Raw genomic sequence first — 24,294 nt, 5'->3', positions numbered from 1 at the left:
GTTGCCTGACAAGAAAACGTACTACTCTAGGAATTAAGATATCCCTTTTCAATAGCTCAACGCTTTTTAATCAGGCAATATAGTATTAGCTTCCACATCTTCAAGCAAATGTTTTGAGGGCATTTGAGCCTTCGTCATATTTCAATCCTCTTTCATCTGCCCTTTGTCACCGCTCTTCATCCCTCCATCTTCTTCAAGGTGGCTCACCCTTGACTTTTGTGTTGAACTTCAAAAGCCTGTGTGTGCTGATTGAAGGGTTTGGGCTGTGGGATGGGGTCTGTTGAGCTGGAGGGGGGGTTTGTGGTGTGTGAGCCTATGCGGCCCCTGTCTGTGCAGTGACCCACCGCTGGGGCCACAGCAGGCCCTCTTCCAGCGAGCCAGCCAGCAGCCCCAGCCATTGGCTCCTTGGAACTAATCCACCCTGCGGAGCCTTGTAAGGCCCCCTTTGTTCCCTCCTGCAGACTAGATCAGGCTGTAGACAGACACTGCAGTCTTGACTGGCTATCAGTTTCAGAGCCTGTGGCGATTCACATCCAGGCACAGGCCCAAGCCCAGCCAAGCCACCATCAAATTAAAGGTGGGAGAATGGGGGTTGTGGGTTGGGTTGAGGGGAATGGAGCAAAATTGTGTCACCTGAATTCCGTCACAGTCCGAACACGGTGGAAAGGTGCTCTGATGAGGAAAAGAACAAGCAGGAGGGAAGGAATATTGAAGAGGAGGATTTCAACAGGAGCTCTGCCTCTCGGTGAACAGAGCAGGATCTCAACAAGGCTATTATCTGGCTCCTAATTTGAGCTCTGGCACAGCACTGAAGGGCTGCCTTTGTCTGGGATTAATGCGGAAAGCTCAGGATGCGATGTCAGAGGGAAATAATCAGCATGGGCCCTTCATAACGTTGGCTGCTTGTGCTCCTGGCCAGGGCCCCCCGGCTCATTTCTGTGGAGATGAAATCTATGACAAGCCCCTCAGTGAAGCTAAGAGCAGGCAACAGTCCAGTAACACCCACAGGCCTCCAGGCATCCTGTGACCCCCTTAGAAAAGTCACATTCACTTTGCTCTGGAGAAGGGAAAGAGAATGCCGCAGGCGCTTCCAGCCCATGTGAAATGAAGAAATGTGAGGAGGTGAAAACGAAGTGAAAATAAGTTAAGATTCCTCCTCCGCCCCCTCTGCAATCACTCCAGAGGAGGAGCACACTGTGACTTCACTTCATTATGCCCCTCTAATTAAACATGAACAGGACATTAAAAAAAAGGATAAAACAGAAAAAAAGACAACAACTCCAGCATAATGTATATTCATGTTTATGTTGTGTAACTGCATTTGGGAAAGCAGCTTTCTTTTAATGCAGCAGAAGGTCGCGGGCTAATACCCATCAGGGTAAAACATTCTGAAAGAGGTTGGCACTGCACTCAAGGACCAGAAGTAATGCTTTTATTTTGTTATTTATGCTTTTTTACCGGGTGCATTACTATGCTCCTCTGCAGCATATTGCTGCTAAGCGAAGGATGTGAAGATGCAACTCCATAAGCAGGTTATTAAAATGACCAATTGACATTCAAAATTCAGGCTTATTTTAGATTCATCATATTTACAGATGAATATGTGGAATTTAAATGTTTTCCCCCATTGCCTCAAGGAAAATGTGACTTGGTACAGTCAGAACTCTGCATGACTTCATGTATGACCCTCTGCTGAAGAAATATGATACCCAAGTCACTGCTGTTCCTCAAACAAGTGACAGCTCTTTATAATACCACAGCTCAGCTTAATTAACAAAAGACTAGGCGAGTCACATGGGAGTATGTCACCATGCTCTATACGGATATTTCCAACCATCTTCATCAACCTAAATTATGGCGAGTATGTTATTATTAGACAGATTCAGAAACTTGGCAAATGCTTAACAGGTTAAGCATGAAGAGGATGTGAATTATTAGGAACACAATGGATTTAAAAACTGAAACCATGGGGGAAGGGAGACCAACAAAGAGCCCTGTCCAAAAAAACAAAACCCGCTTCTTGGTGCCTCCTGAAAGGTATTGGCTCATGACTCTAGCCAGAGATTTCAGATTTGTTCATCTTCATGCACTTTGTAGATGAATAAACATGAGAACAAGAGTTCAGACGGTTGCACACTGTGTCACTAAACAACCTCAGTAGTAGATACACAAAATCAGCTTGATTCTGGGGGAATAAGGACACCAACTGACAGCATCTGCTTCATCTCATCTCAGTTGATATCATTCATTTTAATAATTTCATCCGCTTGATAGTAAAATATTTTAATGCAGGATGACAGTAACCCACTGACCAGCCCATGTGAATGTCACACATCACCTACTTCTTATTCATTTATTATCATGTGGCTACAGTCATCATCATTTTCATCCTCTCACATGTTCACCTCAGTAAACATTAGAGTATAACATGTCAAGCTGTCAGCGTTGTCTACATGACAACTGAACAGTCAGCCAAAGAGAAAAACGTTAGAGAGGTTAGGGTCAGTCTCCCTCAGGCAGCTTTATTTGTATTTCCAATCTGCATGTCCTCTTATGAAATCTGACATCTTGACTCAATTTCAAATAAATTACATAACTTGAAAGAAATAGATACTTAAAGCTTTTTTATTGCACTATAAAAGCTTAAACGGGCAAAAAAACTATAATTTTGGGTCGATCAAAGGAATAAAATAGAAGAAAAATAAATAGAAGCTTATTGGTAGAGAGGAGGTCCAGAGAGTGGTTTGTCAAGTGACATTTTCAACCAAAAGAGGCCATGTGTTATTTTTGAGCAGTGGCAGGAGATAAAAAGCGGTAGAGGCCAACACGTACAGATATGATACATAATATAATAATTTATTTATTATTTATTTCAATTTCTACATCCACAAGGATTCCATATCTATTAATTGTAAATACAGTGCAATCTGTAAATCATTGGTACTGGCCTTCCATGAGCTTCTTTAGCCCAATCACCTCAGAGCTTGAGGTGTAATGTTGTGCGTTTAATATTAATAATGCATCGAGAGTGTGTCCAACCCACTTTTGCTAGTTAAACAGAGCATAATTTGTGCACAAAGTCAGGTGCAAGAGGCAAAAGGGTTGTATTCACCTTCTTAAATAGTCTTTTCTGGAGCAATCATTGAAATACTTGGAAATGGAAAATTTCTTCTCAATCAAGTGTTATTGGAGACTTTTCACTTTTGTGATTTTTTTCTTAAAATGTTTCATTTTGATGTTGCAAATCAAGGTCAATTGAGTTATAATTATAATTATTATTACATTATTATTATTATTATTGTTAGGTAAAAAAAAAAAAAGAGTTTCAAACATCAAGTTATATATGCTATCTGTCTGCCAGTAAATCTTTCTGTGGTTTTGCCTAATCTTTAACTACAACACCCCAGCCTGTTGTAGATTATTGATTAATTGTCATATGAGCAATGTCGGTCACTGCACTTATGTAACAATATCAAGAACACTGAACTACAGACACATGACAAGTGACATGTGACATGAGTGAAGTGACTGATGTTCAATCTTAAGTCCCTAAAATACACAGTTATTAGATTTAGGAGAATTTCCGGCATTAAAAACAAAACCATATTTTAAAGTGTCTTGCTAAAAAGGAGTAACCTTTGAGCAACTGCTTTACCTGCAGTGATAGATTTCCATTTGTTATTCACAGGCTGAGAGACAGATATTCAGTGACTCATTTTTTGCATATCTAGCAACCCTGTATGTTTGAACTTACTACAGTGAGCGATGATGGGGCCATGAAAATTACCATTGAAAGCCATCTACACACAAAACTACACTGTGAGGAAAAAAGGAAGAATTAAATTATCTTGAATTACAGTCTATTTTTTGTAGAAAGCCCAGTTTTTAGGTTGTCATTTTGTATATTGTTATAGTATCAGCAGTAAGACAGCGGAGTCAAAGTCTGATCAAGTGATGATTAGTTAGGCCAATATGTCATCATCACTATTACACTGAAAAAAATGTCAGAAAGACTGATACATAAGTTGTTGGAGGTAGATATGAATTTAAAACTAGAAACTGGATATGGACACAAAACAGAGTGAGAATAAAGCCAAAAATGAGTCTTACCTCTGTCCCTGATGGGGTGGTCCCTGGTGAATCCACTTTACGTTTTTTGCGGGGTCCAATGGCGGCTAGTGCTGTTAGGTTGGCATCTCGCTGCCTCATCTGTGCCAGTTCCTGTTGTTGCATCTGGTAAAGACAACACAAAGATTAGAAAGTAAGAACACCCTCTACACTAGTTGTGGTGTTGCTGCCCACTCCTTCAGCGCAAATAAACAGACAGACACACAAATGCTTTAAGTGACATTTCCCCCTGGGACTGATGATGCTGTCTGATCGTTCTACAGAGAGGAAAGAATGTTTGACATGTTTTTTATTGTTTAGACGATTTGTTTTAAAATTTTAAAATAAAAAAATTAGTTGATTTAATTACTTATAATTTTAGTTTTTACTTATTCACCCGCCACTAAAAAAAGTGCATTTTGAATAATTAACACCCCTAATGCTAATCAAACAAATTCAAGTACATTTAATGACTAGTAAGTGAATTTTACAACCCTTGATTAATGTACAATGCCGATTCCAAAAACAGCGAGATCAGAGGGCATCAAATTCAGAATGTAGTGTGTATGAGTGCATAATTCCAAAAGCCTACAAATGATAAACTTGAAACCGACTTTTTAACCTACCTCTATTGAGTTGTTTTTAAAATTATTTTACTTGTTAAGCACTTTGAGATCTGCTGATAAAAAGTGCATTAGAAATCAAATGTATTATTATTATTATAAGAAACAACAGTTTGAACATTAAATATACTGTCTTTGTACAGTTTTCAATTAAATATATGCCTTTAAAGATTTTCAAAGTATAGCTTTCTGTTTAATTTTTCATCCCAAATTTTTTTGATTATTATCATTGATTTGATTATGTCCGTGTTTCTTAAATTTTGCTATGTGAAGCACTTGGGCTGTTCTATAACATAAAGTTGAGTTGAGTCGATCTTAGTACATGAAGCCACAAAAGTGACTCAAAAATGAGAATTTCAGATTTGAAGAGCATTTGCCACCAAAACTGTCAGATTTAAGAGCACTTTAACACCTGGTAGGAATTAATAATCAGTGAGAAAGAGTAGGATCAAATGTAGAAGTTCAAATATTAGACTCTAAAAGAAAATATCTCCCTTTTCTTCTTTCTATCACTCCATCCATTTATTGTATAAGCCAAACAAAATGGAAGCCTGTTGTCAGCCATTAACAGAGCCCCTGTCAAAGAGCGTGTGTGTGTGTGTGTGTAGTCACATGCTCCCATTGTGATTTTTGCAGTTTGTGATATATAAGGGAGAGGTTGTGGGGAGGCACTGCCCAAGGTAATGTCATGTCTAGCCACAGGGCTGAGGGGGAACCCAGCGTCGCTGGGAGCTGCCCTTTCTATTGGGTGGATGTGTGAGGGCCTGGGGCCATGGCACAGAGGGTGTCAGCACTCCCTCTAACATGCAAACACAGTACACACACACACACACACACACACACACACACACACACGTGCCTATCAATCTTGGCCACAGCACAGGGAATGCCTACCCACCAGCTTGCCTGCGTGCCTGCCCGCTGGGGGAGCAAGGCCCGGGTTGAAGCGAACAGGGACAATCAATGTGCGCTTTCATGTCTTTCATGTTCTTTTATGTTATCTCTCAGCATGTGTGCGCTGGGCGCTGGTGTTTGTGTGAGGCACGCATGTTGTCTGATCGGGGAAAATTTCATGTTACTTTCAGATGGCGCTCTGTAAAAGGTTGCTTTGGTGTATAGTGTCTGATCCAAAATGTGCATGCAGTTGCCTCTGATTTTTTTTGCTAAAACCCCCCCGGCAAGGCATGCCCTTTAGGGTGTTGCCACTTCACATTTAGCATGGCGGAACTGTTGAAAGATTTAAACACGCTGACAACACAAAGTAGGGGAATAATAACAGTAGTACCAGCCAGCTGAAACCACATTTATTTGTCCATTTTTTAAATGGACTGTGGTAAAAATGTATATACAGTGTAGTTAAAACAGATAAGTGGCAATAGTATGGACAGGTCTGTGGAATGATTGAGTCAGTGTTGGCTCTCAACACTATGTAAATGGCAACAGAGGGTATAATGGAGTCACACACTGGAGATTGTGGCTGGGTGAGGCTAACAGGGTGGAGATGATTATTGCCCCTTTCCACATGGCATCAAATGTAGCATTTATGTTATCAATGCTAACCTTATTAGGCTTTGCCACAAACAACACACAAATCTCTCCAGGCCTGACCTTAAAGAATCCCGCTGCAAGTGAGCTGGGAGAGAGCGATAGAGCAGAGAGAGAGAGAGAGAGAGAGCGAGAGAGAGAGAGCGAGAGAGAGAGAGAGCGAGAGAGAGAGAGAGAGAGAGAGAGAGAGAGAGAGAGAGGTCCGCTATCTCACTGATGGCACCAGGATGCCGGCATCTCTGCCTGGCAGTTGGCACCAGGCATGGGCTCCCAGCGCCCACAGCAACTGCCTGCATTTTCAGATTTATGACTGTATGATAAATGAAGACTTCATTTTACCATCTGCAACCCTCCAGTCTGCGTTTCCCGTCAGTAAAACGGCCGCCATGACACTAGGAGACTGATTTCTGATTTCAATCTGGTGCCACTATGCCGAGTCTACCTTCCTTTAATGACTGCCAACTGATACCAACCAGATTTGGGCCAGCCTTTGATACATTTGTTTTCCCGTAGGAGGTTTTTTCGACGACCGTTTGATTCAAACATTTACATAAAAGTATGTTCATTTAGGCACACACACAGGTGGACAAATGGAGTAGCAATAGCTATGAAGGAATGTGAATACATGTCGCTTTTAAAACAGTTTCAGTCTGTTATCAGCTGCCCTGAACTGTACAGGGTTTGTTTAGATTTAGTCACGAGGTGTAGGTCATGATTCACTCTTATATCACGGTCCGGGTGAATTCTCAATTCTTTTCGGCTGCAGGCTGTTGATTAATTCCTGGTAATGGACAACTACTAAACAGTTCCAGTGAAACCGTCTGTTCAAATCAGTTTCTGTTTTAAAGCAGCGGCTACATCCAATCAGCTGACGGGACACACGGCCTCTCATTTGTTCCTCTCTAGATATCTAGATAACAATAAATCTTGCTAGCATAATGTGAGCTTTCTAGCTAATTGCTGAGCTGAAGGGTTCTATCGGCTGGGCGGACTTTGAATGTCTCCCATTGTCAAGTCATATCTAAGGTTCGTCATATTAACTGAAGTAGTGAACAACGTTTTCATCGCATAGGAATCATATGGGATGAAAATGATTGTTCCATTAGTCAAACCGTAAGGGCAACCAATGAAATTAAGTTGTGGCTTGTAAAAAAAACAACGTAAAATTCCGATTGCAAAATGCATGAAAATATAAATTAATAATCTTAATTTTTCTATGGCAAGTGATCATGGTATAAACAGGATAATACCATTTGAGGTGTCCATAATCAGGAATAATGGACTCAGCAGAAGCACATCCCATTGTGCATTGTCCTTTAAGCCAATCTCCTGTTAGGAATCACAGAAATCTCTAACAGCGAGTTTCTATGTGCATCCAATCTTCTGGTCTGTTACCACCAACAGTATCATCTGTGTCATCCACTAGGGTATCTTTTTGAGTCAAAACTGTGACCTACAAGTACAAGAATATTTTTTTTACCATGTTGGCAATGTTAAGCCTGAACTGCAATCACCACCAAAAACTGCAAAGGTCACTACAGAGATTCATCCCACACTGGAAGAATAACCAGCTGGCTGAGCGCATAGATTTGCCAGTTCCGATCAACTGTACCGCATAAATATCTGCTGTTCCAAAGTCACTTAAATACCAGTGCTTCCAGTCTGCCTGTATGCCCTTTTAAAGCAGGGAACTGGAACTTGTAAAGTCAAATTATTAGCAAAAGGTCAGGAAATGTAGAACATTTTTAAGATGCCCGACAGAATCAATTGCAGCTTTGTTAGAAAGAGGTTTCAGTCTCGATGCAAAAATGTCAGCTGATGAAGCTACAGCCAGTGAGGGGAAATTGGAAATATGTACAATTCTGCAGAAACACTTGTTGCAGTTGCACAAAGCTCTCTTCCACATGTTGAGTGCCCTACTGCATGCGTATCAGTTACCAATATGATGTGAAAGTACAAACACTGAAGCTCTGAGTCTGATATTCATCAGATCAGGGTCTGTTTTCATCAAGGCTCTCAGAATCACTCCTAATCTGTGCTGAAAATTTGATTACAGCTATAAATACACTGTTGGATTATGCTTCTACACAAACTCCCTGCAAAAAGCAAAAGCTCTCATTTGAGAATAAATCGCATTACCCAATGTTTCAAGAATAAAAACATGAAACTATCCATAGACCCTGGAAATCAAATTACATGTATTTATCAAATAATTTATGTCATGAAGTTATGTCCTGGAAGATTCTTCCAAAATCATATTTAAATACCACTAAGACCTCCAGTTTGAGAACAGTGGATGTTGAAGTGAAAGCTAAATTATGGAATAATATTTTAATTACTGGGCACCTAATGGTTTTATTGCTATTTACATTAACACAAATACATTTAATAGAGAAAATGAGAAATACTGAATGAATTGGGCCACATGTGGACAACTGAAAACAATCAGATCCATTTGCTAACTTACTATTGTTCCATTACCTGTTTTATATATCTTTTTTACAAGTCTAATTTCAAGCTCTCTACCCTTAATAGATTCGTAAAATTGTCAATCAAGACTTAAATGAGAAATAACAGGGCTTTTTACCGACACAAAGGAAAGACAACTATGTTCCCTCATGATGCAAAAATGTCCAAAAGACGGCAAGAACCTCAGAGCAGTCTGATACGCTCGGAGTGAAAAGAAGGATGAGCTGCAGGAGCCATGATGGCCAACCTGCCGTTCTCCATCTCTGCTGTTTTTTAACAAAGGCTTTTCTCTCCTTCTTCCCTCCCTCCCGCCTCCTGGCCTGAGGGGCTGCTCGCGGCCCCCCAGACGCTTACAGACAGATGTCCTTGGTAGAGCAGAACACGCTCTGCTTGACGTCACAAGCAGCTAAAGGGCTGTGAAGGAAGCTACAGGGCTCTCTGCCCTGCAAAGACCACAGCATAAAAGCCAGACCATGGCTTTTCAGTTGGTCTGTCTCACCCCCTCCCCCTAGAAAGCTCTGGTCCAACCGCACACAGCAGGAGTCTCTCAGTATATAGACATGACATATGTCACTTTTTTGTGAAAAGCTTTTTTCCCCTAAAGAGCCTTGGTAGAGTGCATTTATTTTAAACAGGGTGGTTGGCTTCAGCTTCAACAAATCTGTGATCATAACAGTCACCTTCAAACTGCAAGTCCATATGTTGATCTATAGCATAATGGAAAGTGTTTATTTGAGTATGTTGACAGGAATTAAGCTGTATCTGAATTAATAAATAAAAACATTTAAAACATAGAATATCTTGAAGAGGTTCATTAGGCCTACTGATATACTTTTTTACACTGTTTCTCTATACAAGGCCAACATAGCAAAATAGTTTCTTGTACCCTCTGATGAAGGCTACAGAGGCAAGGTAGCCGAAACTTGTCAGGTACAAGAAACTATTTTGCTATATTGGCCTTGTATGGAGAAACAGTGTAAAAAAAAAAAAAAAAAACATAGAATAGTCAAAAAGTTCAGGTATGCCAGGTATGGCTCTTTCTTCCCTCCCAAATAGAGGTCAGTTGGATCCCACTCTCCATCCCACTCTGTCCCGGTTCCCTCACAGTCAAGATGCGAAAAGGAAACAAAAACAGGTATTTACATCTTGTCATCTTGTTGTCTTATCTTCATAACATAACATAACATAACATAACATAACATAACATAACATAACATAACATAACATAACATAACATAACATAACATAACATAACATAACATAACATAACATAACGGGTATGGAATTAATCTGCAGATGCTCCAGTTCAAAATGAGAACAAACTTTTCTATGGATGTCAGTTTTTGAGCCACAACAAAAGTAAAAATGCAGACTTTAAAAGACTAGTTAAGACTTGTCTTTAGCCTCGCTCATTGCTGGAAATTAGTTTGTTAAGTGACTGAAGCAGTCGTTGATCACTTGCAGCCCCAGCTGGCCAGTTAGGGCCAGCAGTCAAAGACGGTATAAAACAGTCAATAACACAAGGCTGATGGGTCCAGTAGTATGCTGTAAAATCTGGTTATGGTTTATTAAAGTATTAGAAGGGGCAGTGAATGCATCACCTGACCACTGAAGTCTACTGCACAGCTTCTTGCACTGGTGCCGTGGTAGATATTAGTGAAATACATCAAATACTGCAATGTTAATGTACTGGTATAAAATTCTAAGACGAAAACGTTTCATTCATTGTTTTTCTTGGAAACAGAACAGGCTCATTAAAGTATGACTTTACCATGATTTTTATTTGACATATTCAGCTTCACACAGGCACACAGTTAAATTAACACCAAAGATAATGATATTCGGTGTCAGCAGTGTATGAGAAAGGTTTGGAGGATGTGACAGGAAGTCTATCAGCTAAAACTTGACACATGGCAGGGGCTTGATTTACAACAAGAAATCTAAAAAGGTTTGTTAGCTTTCAGGTATATAAGAGCCAGAGGAGCAGGGCAGACAGTTTCAGTACCACTGGAGATCCCAAGAGCTCCCATAAGTCAGCATCAATGTCAGGTGGTAGTCAAAACTATTTCTGTTATCTACTGTAAAGTATGTTCGTCTTGGGTGGTCCTGGTGGCCTAAAGGTCTGAGACACACTAAAGGTCCAAGCAAGACCTTTATGGCAAGTTGTCTCCTTACTAGAAAATATAGGCAAGCATTCTGCCAAAGATTTTACCTTCTAATATCAAAAAACATAATGTATTATGTCTCTGCATGCAGAATGCAGATGAAACAATTTACATCACGCAGGCCCTTTTTCAGATACAGATAGAATTTTTTTTTTTTTTATGATTTCAACCATTTTTTATTAAGCTACAAATCAAACCAAAACCAAAACAAGTATCTCTGTTGGGAGTTTTTAATATTTAATTAGTCCTAGCCATGCCAGCAGCATGGCTCTTGGAATGTCCAAGCTGGGCTGTTGATCAGTTCCCCACTTTGGCTCAGACTGAGATATCTCAACTACTGGATGCATTTGCAAGAAATGTTGTACAGATATTCATGACCCCCAGAGGATGAATCTTTATGCCTTTGTTGAAGCTCTGACTTTCCTCTAGCACCACCATGAGGTCCACATTTGTGATTTTGACATGTTAAACTAAGACTGAGAACATGGCAAGCATTGTACCTGCTTAACAATAGCATGTTATACGGTTTGTTGATACAGTTTGCTCCAAACTCCAATCAATATTGGAGAGGCGGCATTCAGGCGGAGATCAAGCAAATCAGAGCCTACAGTCTTTATACTGGATAAGACCCCACAGGATATACAAACCAAAAACCAGAAATATCTGCTTGGGTGTTACTGTTGATGGCAAAGAAGACGATTACTGTGTTATGGAGAAATTTAATGCAGGGTAAAATAGTTCCTATCTGATGGAAAACTCCAACAAACGGCTTAAATTTTCAACATTCAGTGGACACCGGTAATACTACAGCTACTGAGACTGATTAGGGGCACAACTTCTCCATAGTCTCGGTGGAGGAGAGGAGCTTGTCTGCCATCTACATGTAATTGGAGCCATGAATACAGTTGTAACTGTGATTGTGTTTAAGTGCATGTACTGTGATGGTACAGTGACAAACTAATTGAGATTTCAGTCTTTCTCTTCGTTAATCTCCAGAATTTCCTTTCGGGCATATAAAGAAGTGTCTGATTAAACATATGGGTGACTGCATACCGGATAAATTAGGTTAAATGGGGGCCTATAGAGGTTTCTGGGAACATAGCTCTAACCCCGAAATTCCACTGAATGCGTAACGGCTGCAGATCCGTCGGCACACGGCCATCAATCAGCCCTCGCAACACTTGCGCAGAGCTTTTATTTTTGACGGACAGAGCACGGCACATCAATTCAGCACAGAGCAGATCGTTTGGGGCAGGAAGTCGTGCACACACAAAATAAAACATCTGGTATATTTTCAAAATAAAGTACCTCGGGTTCACGGCGGATCGTATTTCACAACTTGAAGACGTGATGATGGGCGGGGACAGACCTGAAGTCAACAGGTTAGAGGTTTTCACTCGTCTTTTCACCACAGTGACACCATGGATGAGGAGATGTTGATTCTGGAGGTCCAAAATCATACAATTATCTGTGACCCGTCACATCCTTTATATAAAGACAACCATAAAAAGGAAGTGGCTTGGAAAACCATTGCAGGAGTAATGGGAGTGGATGGTAAGTTACTAATATGGTCCAATAAATGATCTGTTCTTGTACATTAAATGAGACATTCTCTAGTCCGGTTATATCACTTGATTACGCGTGAATTTGCGAGATCTCGGACTTCAGAGATACGCAGTAGTTGCGGACGGACCCGTTTCGGAGTCCAATCGCATCCAGTGGAATCCCAGGGTAAGAACGCCCATTTTTATTGTGTTTGTGCCACAAGCACGATAGAAGCAATTTTTCATGTTTAGAATGTCTTTTTAGCTCCTATTTCAGAGCACAAGCACAAGAGGACCCGTGAGTGAAGTGTAAGTGTACAGTGATTGGTCCAGAGACATAAATGTACTTTGACTGGTCACACACAGCCAACGCAGCAACAAATACAATGCGAGCAAAGAGTAAAGCCAGCCAAGTTCCGTCACTTCAACGCTACTATTGGTGGTGCGAATGCAAACAGAAAAAGAGCCCTTGAAGGTATGTATTTCTTGGGGGAGCTTTGTTATGTAAATTATGTCGCACGTTTCATATGTTCACTTCTATATCATTGCATTTGAAAATAAAGGTTAAGTGCAATAAATGAAAAAATTTAATGATTTATCTTTAAAAAGTGATCAGTTTCTGTGTATGCACAAATCTCTAGGTAAAAATGTTACATGAATATGAAAGGTGTGATATTCTTACTCGACCTCAATACCAATTTCATATGCTGATATCCAAAACACACTTTCTTGTGTTTCCCGCTGCTGTGCGTGAGTGTGTCAGCATACGTATGTGTTTTATTCGTGTCTGTAATCCATGGATCTCATTCACCTGACACCCACATGGCCGACATTACATGAACATCTGGGAGCTGCATCTTGAGGCCTTTCTTCATGTGAAGTGCCTGGCAGTTAGTTTGCTGCAGGGAGAAGAGTCATTTGCAGTAACCAATCAGGTTTCACTTCTCCATCTGCACTCAGACACTACAAAGAGACGAGTTCAGCCCTGACCTGCTAATGTAGACGAGTCTTTGTTAAAACTGGAGAGAGGCATATATGACTTAATCAGCAGAACGCAATAATTACATGTGGCAGCGATAAAATATTGAATGTTGGGTTAATTATGGTAATGTACAGTAATGTGTAATGCGTGCACAATGTGTTATGCTGTGAGCTGTCATGTCTAATATATACAGTAGAGTTACATGCATAGATTCAGTACAGTATGTTGTTTTAATGCCATGTGTACCCATATGTATTGACACTATGTTTAGCAGACACGTTTGTCTTTGCAATATTGTTCTAATATTTTTCTATTCTTCTTAAATAACAGATTTTTAAAAAGTGTATTAAAGAGGCAAAAGTGCTTTGAAATTCAGATTCATCATCTTTTTTAACACATTTAAATCTCCTTAAATATTCAAGCAAATCTGTTTTTGATTATATTATTTTACCTATGGAGATGAATTCAAAATACATGCAAGAGCTAATAGTCTTGGCTGAGTGTGTTCCATTTCCTCTGAAGCTGAGTATGTCAGAAGTGTTTCCAGGGCCAAGGACCAATTATTCAGAGCCTTCAGCTGTCCCTGGAGCTAAGGTCATTATGTGAGTGTCACTATCATGACCCTACGGGTCCTCTTCATCTGCAACTTATTTGCAGAAATTAAACCGTGTCGAGGGAGACCGTGTGAAATAGTAGGATAAATTGAAACTGTCTAAAAGACAAAACAATTTTCTGTTGGAGCAAGTAATATTTCTATAAATAATAACATTTGCGCTACACATTTTTCCAAGGAACAGTGTTTAATGAAGAAGCCAGAAATCAGTGTTAAGCAGATTCTGACGGCCTCACACCGGAGCAATGGTGGTGGGGGGGGGGAGTGGTGATCATTAAAAATACTGCTTATCTAAGGGAAAATTCCTACTTTAAATGTTCTCTCGCTTTGTCTCATTCTATGCTGGCGTGCTTCGTCTTGCAGTCTTCTCTCTCCCTGTCTCTCTCTTTTTTTTTAACATTTAGATTCGCCGCTCGTCACCTTCTATTGATCACGCCTAATTTGCATCCAGGAAAAGATGAGAACTCAGATATTCACACTGCGAGAGAGGACGATCTCAATGATTTATTCATTTCCAAATCAAAAAAAAGGAGTGAAAGGTAGATGAGAAGGGGAATCTTCATAGGCAGCAGGCGACTAGCAGGCTCTGAGGCTGGGCTCCTCTTCCCCACACCGCCCGCAGGCACATGGTGTGCAAGTCCTCCTAATTAACAAGGTGAATCATGCTGCCGCTGTCTAATTAGCCAACATGACAATCTAATGGAAACATGCAGGCCGAGCTGGCACACTTAGCATCACCTCACAAAGACCCCCGGTACTGTCCTTCCCATGTGAATTCCACAAAAATGACACCTCCGATTTTAAATGGAAAAGAAGAGAAAAGGTGGAGCAGAGCGGTTCAGGGAAGTGTGTTTTTGGGAGAGGTCAGAAGGGAGAAGTTAGCTGGTGAGGGTGAGGTGTTTTTTCCTCCTCTCCCATCCTCTGTGTGCGGTGTTTGTTGCCTAATTGAAACGTGTCCTGCCTCCTGCCTCCCTCTCACTTATATCCCTAGCACAGGAGGCTGGCACCTCGCCACCAGCGTAGCTCAGCATGCCCAATTCCCCTGTCGCTTGAGTCCCAAGGAGTGCTCTGGCGCACAAAGAGAAAAGTGAACCTACAGGCTTGTACAGCGAGGAGACGAGTCGCTATCTCCCTCTGAGGCAAAAAAAAAATCTCCCTTTTTTTGTTGTTTTCCTTCTCATTACAGCACTTTGTAATATTCGAAAACACACAGGAACACCAAAGGTACTTTTAAAGCCTGCTTCTATTTTTTTTTCTTGTAACATGTCTCGAGGTGAAGAAGAAAACTGAAGTTGAGACTACCGGCAACAAAGCAACAAATAAAAATAGGGTTAGAGTGTACTATTTAGTAGCCTGCACATTTTAAGACCTACAAAACAGACATTTCTTACGTGATAATTAAATTATCCACATCAACCTTGTATGATCTTTCAAAAACATAGAAATCCAGTTGAAATTATAATAAATAAAAGGACACCTGCTAAAGAAATGTGTATCCTAATTTGTGAAAAAGAAAACTGCTTTAAAAACATATGATCTTCCTCCTTGAGCAGAACATGAGCATCATGTTGTTTTATTCACAATTCCACAAGCTGACCATGAATGCTGCTGCTCTATTCATATTAAGGTATTGCGAATCTGTGAGGCCAGAAGATATAACAACTATGAATCGGGATGCACAAAACAGCAGGAATTCTCTTTGAAAATCAGCACAGACAGGGAGAGAACATGGAGGAGGGTAGCAGGCTTTTGCCCTGGGGCCTGCCTGATGGGAGAGAGCGCCTCTTTGAGCAGAGCAGTTTGTGGAGGGCCAGAGGATGAGAGCCTATGAACTCGCAGATATTACTGGCCTAATAAAAACTAAGGGGCTGCTACATTGTCCTCTGACACACAAGAGCCTCTTCTCTCTGGAGAAGTGTGAAGCTCTGGCTGACGGGGCTATCAGTGTGGGTGGATTCCAATCTCTCTGTGACCTGGTCACTTGTGGAGGATGCCCGGCCAATCAAGAAACACGTATGTGCCCATTAAGGCCTGGTGCATAGCGGCCGAGCAAAGGCTAAGGATTTAAATAACTTGCACGGGATAAATTACTAATTCTTTGTTATGTGAGAAACAAGGTTAAATATGCTATATTTGACCATAGTTGTGCACATCACATCACATTCTGAATCCATCTAGATTCTTACATATATGTCCGTACAGCAAGGAAGGATGCTTAACTGCTGGATTTTAATTGGAGCCATACAAGGTTCAAAGTTCAGCGAGGGTGGAATTATTTTAGAAGAGGTTCAAGACATTTCAAGTAATACTGGTGCGTCAAAATGGGAAAAATAAACCTAATAATGCCTGAAGGAGAACAATATTTGAGAATTATTCTTATAAAAACCTTTGAGATTCCTCTAAGTTTCCTCTGGAATCACTAGAAGTGTCTTTCTGCTAGGGAACGGTATAGTGAACGACTAGAAAAAGAGCAGTATTTTATGATGGTTGGGTCCGTAACCAAGTCATATAACAGTGCTGTACAGTGGGAATATTAGTGTTCTGAACGGGCCCTAACAGGAGCGTTTGCCAGATTTCGGCCAGCTGTAGGACCCAATTTGTCTTGCCCCTCTTCCGTCGTCTCTCTTCGCCTGTCCTTGCTCCTCTCCTCTTCTCCACTTCACTCGTTTCCTGTGTCCAGTTGCGCCTGCAGACGCGGTTGCGATGATGAATCTGTGGCTGCAGTGTGTCTGTGTGTCTGACATCGTGATGTATCTCTACTGGCCTTAACTCCCTCTCTATCTCTCTCTCCCTCCCCCCCTGAGTCTCCTTTTCTCTCTATCTCTTTGTCTCTGTCTCTCCGTCTCCTTCCCTCTCTTTCTCTCATTCTCTCACTCTCAATGATTAGGCATTGCCTGGCCTCCTGCCTCAGTGATGGACCAGACAGAACACACAGACCCACCACCACCAGCAACAACAACAAACAGGAACTGAGCTCCACGATTTGCCCATTGATTTTCACTGGGGGCATTTTTGAAATAGCCCATCTGACCTTTCGGCCAAATGGTAGTGAATGGAGGAAACAGGGGCGCTAGACCGCTCTGCCTCTCTCTCAAGCAAAACCTCTGCCAGAATCTATTTGACCAACCTGCTCTGCTGGCGATGAGGTTGAGGGGTTAAGTTGCTGGTGCAAATACAGATAAACAATTAAAGGCATAGATGCATAAATATACAAGACTAAAATCCTAAAGCCCTGCTGGTGACACCTAGAGCCTAAAATGTTCATTAACCCTCAATACAAAAATCAAGTTCATCCTGAGACCAGGTCTGAAAGATGGACCATGGAATCAAAGTTTTATCCCCTTGGGAGTGTGAATGTTTTCTGTTAACCACATGGCAGCTTCATTTGTCTGTAATATTTTTGAGATATGTTGTGTTGAAAAATTTAGCCTCAGGTTGGCACATGCACAAAGTTCATGAATTGCCCACAATACAAAGGTTTCTTCTGCTCGAGCGAATGCCATGGAAATCTGAATTTTTAATTTCTTATATTTATTGTTTATGGACCCAAGCACTGGACATGAAGAAAATAACTTGCTGAATGTTATGCCACATGCAAGCCGTGGGACTTGCAGTCATACGCTGAGGGGCCGCGCTGTTAAAGGGTGCAACGGGCTAGCTGGTGACAAGAAATGTAACAGTCACCACACTAATGGTTCTAACTATGAACCTGAACGAAGTGGCAATTATCAAACCACCATTTTCTGTAAAGAGACAGTAAAAATACTATCGAAAAGTAACATTCACATTGTGAAACATAAAGCAAGCTTAACAATTCCTTCAGTCGGGCACTCGACGTGATGAGTTATGTGGGCCGTCGCCACAATATTTTAGTGTGAAGCATCGTTTTGATCCGTTCTTGTTTGCCATTGGTGTTTTTTAAATGTAGCTAATTTAGTCATTCTCAGGAAGGGGTTGGGACCCACACGTGGGTTGCAAGAGATTTTATTTGGGTCGCCAAATTAATTATATGAATTTCTTCAACAGTGCAATACAAAAAAGCAAGCAGGCCCACCTATCACATTAGGAATCTGTAAGAAAATTACATTTAATTTGATCTGATGTAACATGACAAGTGTAATTGCATCCTGTGCTACTCTAACATCATACTACTTCTTCTACCTGTTGTCATTGTTTTTCTGTGAATTACACAGTGGACTACACTAAACTACAACAGGCTAAACAGGGACAACAATTGATGAGTAAAACATCCATAATTAGTGTTCATTAACTTAAATTTGGGTTAAGAAGAAATATGTCAGAATCTTAATCTGTTATTTAACTCATCTCAGTACTAATGTGTAAAAATGGCCATGGCCTGGTTTGAGCGCAATCCACATGTGCGTTGTATGTTGTCAAGCATCAGAGAAAGAGAGACTGTGATGGTGGTAAAACACACAGGCTATCAACACACACACACACACACACACACACACACAATCTTTGGGCACCCATTTTTTAAATTAATCTGGTACCTCTGTTTACAAGTGAACATTTTGATGTGTTAGAAGCACTAAAGGAAAGATAGAAGGTCTAAAAAACTTTAGGATTTATCCTCTGTGGAAGCTGAACACCAGATTCACAGCAATCTTTCCAGCAATAGTCAGGAACGGTAGGTAGTCAAGTCAAGTTTATTTATATAGCACATTTCATACGACAGGTGTAGACTCAATTTGCTTCAATAGTGGAGGTGGTGAGGCAACTATCCAATATAAACTACTAACCTGCCCCTTATTGTCAAAATATTCAAGTTTATTGACTGTGAAAAGGTGAAAACTAATGATTCTGTTATTCTATAAGGCTAATGTCCAAAATGTTCACTGAAATCACAAAAAAACACTTTTACCACCTGCGTATGATGAAGGATCAGGTATACACAATGGAAAAGGGAGGTTTTTTGTTGAGTTTTTACTTATTATAAATTGCATCTTTAAGGATGGAGATGATGCAGATTGTACAGATTGTAAAGCCCTTTGAAGCAAATTTGTCATTGTAAGCTATGTAAATAAAACTAACTTGACATTCACCCTGAGCTTGACGGCTCATACCATCCATTTGTTGATCATGAATTAACACGCAGACTGCAACAAGACCTGCCTTTTTAAAAACAAATCATGTGCGAGTTCAGTTTGCACGCCGACACTTAGTTCAAGTATAAAACACGCTTTAATTCCATCGCTCCAAAATGATGATTGTTTGGTGGTGGTGATTGTTTTGGTGTGTGTGTGTGTGTGTGATCAGGCAGAGGGGCTTAAAGAGAGGCTGGCTCCTCTGCCCGTCGTCGCCTGGAAGAGTAGCTCGGGCTCATTATCCTGATGAAATTTGCACAGATGTGTGAGCTGCCGACAGACTCTGCAGTGACACAAACAGCCAGCTCAGGTGATGAAAACCGGAGAGGCACGGGGGCTGAGAAACGACGACCATTAAGCAAAAAAGAAAGAGGTGAGGGAGGGTGGAAGAGGGGTGTTTATGTGTGTGTGTGTGTGTGTGTGTGTGGGTAGGTGGGGGGCAGCTGGGGGGGTTGGGAGCCTCCCTCTTCTCTATCTAGAGGGAGAAAGCATTACATGAAGTAACAATTTCCAAACCACCTTCTTAAAATTCCAGATGAAAATGAAATTGTGCATACGTGCATGCGACGTCTCCTCGCGAGGCGCTAATCTGGCCGTATCCAGATGACGAGCGGACTGCCACTTAACAGGGAGGAGATCCGCTTTGATCACATGGCCCCTGGGGCAAACCTATCGTGCTGCCTATTACGCTGCTTCATTTGCATATGTGGGGCTTATGGGTAGGCTGAGATGTAGTGTGAATGTTCTAAACTGCAGCAGGGCTCACTGTTGCTAGAAAGAAATGTCCTGGAGAGATGCAGAGAAAAGACAGAGAATTGCCAGTAGCCAGAGGTAACAGAAGCCCACTTGTCACTTGAAGGTCACAAGTTCAGCTCAACAGACTGGCAAAGAAAATCCTAAAAAATTCAACACTTTAAACAACAATACTGAGTTGCCCTTGAGCAATAATAGTTAGCCCCAAATGTAAATGGTTGAGTGGCCGACATTAAAAGACAGTAGCTGCAGTAGGGAGCTGTCAGGTGGAAAATTGTAGAACTGTGTTAGTGAGAAAAGTGCATACGTGCTCAGTAAACTTTACCTGCCTGAATAAAAGGCTGTTTGAAACGAGCAAACCACATCTGCTCCCAAAGTTCCACATCAAAAACAACAACAACAGGTGAATGGTGCTCGTTTTATCCTCATTCCTGCTAAGACTACTCTACCGAAGCTCAAGACAATCCTCTTGATCCTTGTTAGCGCGCCAAGGACTGAGGCACCCAGTGAAGTTATTCTGGAGTAAACAAAGTAAAAAAAACAAATGCAAACTTCCGCTGTGACAGAAGAACTAATGTGTTTGCGTAAACAACATTAACCAACCACTAAAAGAAGAGTGGTCTACTTTCTGGGGTCTACTGGGAATTCTACCATATACACAACCTGCACTCAAAATAAGGAGGATATAAGCAGCCAACACAAGAGCACTACATCAGTAAAACATTTCCAAATTTGCAACATTACATGTTGTGCCTGGGCCTATTACTTGAAGAAGAAAATAACTCTTTTTATTCCTTTGTAGTAGTAAAAGTTAATGTGGAGCAGGAATTGGTACATCTGAAGTATAGTTTCTTTTCTTTTTATGCTCTTACTGAACTATTGTTGCGATTTTAACTCTTTATCTTTTCACATCTCTTTGAAAATGTTTTTTTCTCTCTTAAGACATAACATGGTGAATGTGTTGAGACAGATATTCTAGTTTTGTTTCAAACAAATAGACAGAAAGGATTGAGATGCTTGAAAATGCTTACAAATGCTTACAAAGGCTACTACAGTTATCACTGTGCATCCCTTCTCTGATAGCCTATTGACCAAAAAAGACAGGGCTCAATGAACCGCAGTTAGTCAAAATTCAAACTGGTGCGAGATGAAGAGGCTGAAATAGACGAAGAAAAGAAAAAGAAGAAGAGGGGGGTGGAGGAAGTGGAGGGTGTCTTTGGTGCGCAGAAAATCATTTTCCACACATGGGCATCAATCGGTGCGAATAATTCCTCAAACTTTTTTAAGTCCGACTTTAAATGGCATTACATATGTAGTGAGGCATGAAAAATTAATACGCTGGAGTCGGGGAAATGTCAAGGGTAATGATCTCCGTAGCAGCTTACCTCCTTAGCTTTCTGTTTCAGTCGAGCTTGCTCTGGGTCCTCTTGCCTGGAGCGACTCTGTGGAGTAAAGGGGGGGAAAAACACAGGTTAACAGCTGGTTTAAGGAGCCCACGCACCCCACCCCCTCGCTACTCATCTGTTGCTGCTGCAGCAAAAATAGTGCAAAATGGGAACAGGATACAGAGGTGTCAAGGACATCGTATTTGAATTCAGAGAAGTGCAATGGAGCGCCCCCCGGGGGGTGGTGGCCTTTAAACCCGCTCCAAATCCAGCCCTAAATAAGCCGCTGGAGGGGGATTCTAATCAAAAGAGGTTATTAAAAATTCTGCAGGAGCCAGCACACACACACACTCACACACACACACACACACACACACACACACACACAGGGCAAAGGATGTTGGTGAGTATCAGTGGCAGAGGCTGTGTGTGTGTCACTGTGAGCCAGTGTGGCTATCCGTCGCTGTGTGTGTGTGTGTGTGTGTGTGTGTGTGTGTGTGTGTGTGTGTGTGTGCGTGTGTTTGTGTGTGTATCCCTGGCGTAACAACACAGCACTTCTATTTTAATCAGCAGCCAAGATCTGGGTGAACGTACTTGTCCCTGGGAATCCTTCACCACACAGCCAAATGTACATGTACGGCTGACCACTGCAGGCAATACGGGCAGATTATGGTACTACACACTCACTGAGTGATGTTATTTTTCAGGGATCTGAATATAATCTGTGTAGTTTTATTTTTTGCTGAATTAACCACAATAAGGTCAGATCCATGAAAAATCATTGACATTTCGTGCAAATATATCTTTCCTGTATTGTCATGCATAAGTCTTTTGGCAAAATTGCAGAGCATCAGTCCTATAGCATCACATTAGCAAATGTTGGGGAAAAAATAAATATCCTTGAATATGCTTTACAGTACACATATTTTTGTTTTATACCTCGGGTTAGATAAATATAAATCCAAGCACTTTCAAGGTACCTCAACCAAAAATGTCCATACTCTTAAAGTCTTTATCACAGCATCAAAATTGCTACCATAAATGTATGTTTGCATGTATGTTTTGATAATGATTATTTAATTAGTTAGGGTTAGTATGTTGTGAGTTAGTCTGGCAGGAAACGTATAATATATAATAAATGTATAATATTAAAACATTTGTTTAATGCAAAATCCAGACTTTTCTCTGTCTTGGCTCCCAAATGGTGGAACGAGCTCCCTACCGACATCAGGACCTCAGACAGCCTATACATCTTCCGCCGCAGGCTGAAGACCTATCTCTTCCAACAATACCTCGGTTAAGCCATGGTCACCTAACATATATATTTAAAAAAAATAAATAAATAAAAAAAGCTCTTATTCTTTTCTCTTCTTTTTCTTCTTCAACATATAGCACTCCTTTAGCGATGACAGTTAGCTCTTAAAGTTATGTACTTACTTGATTCCTATGGTCTATGTCTAGTACCATCAGGTTGAATGCACTTATTGTAAGTCGCTTTGGACAAAAGCGTCTGCTAAATGACATGTAATGTAATGTAATGTAATAAAAAATATTAAGATATTTTTGGTTAAATGAATGATTGTGCCAGTGAAACACCAGATTATGTTGAAAATCAAGCACTTTCCAAACTTTCAACACTTTGTATGAGCCTAAATGCTTCATTTCTGGTCCCAATCCCAAATCATTTATAGTAACTGCTGGAGGTCCCTCCAACGCTGGATGTCCCGCTCCTGTCGTACCCCTCTCCTTCTCTTCCTCCCCTTCCTCTCCTCGTCCTCTCTGCCTTATGGACGGAGAGATGCTCCTGGTAGCCTTCCCTGCTAATTGGCTTTAAATATATCAGGCGGTTCACGTACTGGTCGGTATCTCAACTAAGACTAATGTGTTTGCCCTCCGGTCGGCCGCAGCATCCCTCAAGACTTGAGTCATATTCTAAATGGACGGCGTTAGAGGAGGAGGAGGGGGGGGGCTTGTTGTGAAGGAGGGAGGAGAGAGGACGGGGGTGGAGGGGATTATTTTAGCGGGTTTCTTATTCAAGAGGTCAAATTAGCGGGCGCTCGAGCAGGAGAGAGGCAGGCGGGGCGGGGAGGTGGGTGGCGGAGGGGCGGAGGAGTGGGAGGGGTCGGTACAGATGGACTGTTTACAAAGGCCAGCGGTGCCACTGGCATGCTTTACATCTCCTCTGTCAGCTGCCCTGGTTTTCCCACTTACAGGAGAGAGCGGAGAGGAGGAGAGGACTGGGTGGGAGACGCCGACAAGCTCTGTTGGGTTTGGCAGAGTGCAATGTACTGTACTTAAATAATAAAGAAACAAGTCCATACTCCAATGCAGTTTTCTACAATCAATCTGTGATGTTGATCTTATTCCAGGAGTTATTTTGTGATTACTTTTTTTTTTTTTTTTTTTTTTTACCTCCACAAGTTTTGTCTACTTATACTCCACCGGTTGGTTTTCTTTCGTTGCCCGGATGATTTTTGAAAGCCCCCAGAGGGTTGTTCTTGTTTCATTTAGCTGTGGGTTGTATGTGGAGAGAGTAAAGTTAACTTAATATTGAATATTCTGTCAATATATTCTCCTAAATATTAAGTCCAGTGGGTGAAACTTTTATTCCTAAAACTCCTCACACAGTAGTCACAGATACATTCATTTATCATTATTCTTTTTTTTAATCATGTGCTCAACAAATTACTGAAAGTCAAAGACACAAATATCCAAGAATAAGCCGAAAATTAATATTATCACCTGCTTTTAAATAGAACGGTAGTGTTGCATGTGGAGAAAAAGTGAGATGAGCTACATAAATAACATGTCTTCTGGCTGCATAATATTATGGAGTTTTGAGGTTTATGATGTATTCAGTGATGGATTTCTCCCTGGTTGAATGTTGGTCTGAGTGCCAATAAAAAAAGCCTCTATTTTGTCTTTTTTAAGAACAAATGCCAAAATATGACATCCACAGTCTGTCAGTTATGATTGCGAGTAAGGAAAAATAAAATAAAA

The 24,294-nt window shown here is 41.0% G+C and overlaps 1 protein-coding gene across 1 annotated transcript in view; it reads right to left on the bottom strand.

Annotated features, from left to right (window-relative positions):
* LOC131985481 (transcription initiation factor TFIID subunit 4-like) overlaps window positions 1-24,294 on the bottom strand; it is a 102,017-nt gene that overhangs the window by 23,677 nt on the left and 54,046 nt on the right. Inside the window, exons 12-13 of the mRNA XM_059350617.1 lie at window positions 21,295-21,351; window positions 4,111-4,233 (exon numbers count right to left, since the gene is read on the bottom strand). Coding sequence (XP_059206600.1) covers window positions 4,111-4,233; window positions 21,295-21,351 — 180 coding nt within the window. The remainder of the gene's footprint in view (window positions 1-4,110; window positions 4,234-21,294; window positions 21,352-24,294) is intronic.

This window comes from Centropristis striata, chromosome 2 (genome assembly GCF_030273125.1).
Source record: "Centropristis striata isolate RG_2023a ecotype Rhode Island chromosome 2, C.striata_1.0, whole genome shotgun sequence".
In the NCBI taxonomy this organism is placed as follows: domain Eukaryota; kingdom Metazoa; phylum Chordata; class Actinopteri; order Perciformes; family Serranidae; genus Centropristis; species Centropristis striata.
Note: the sequence above shows the minus strand (reverse complement) of the source record. Positions and strands in the feature narration are given on the sequence as shown.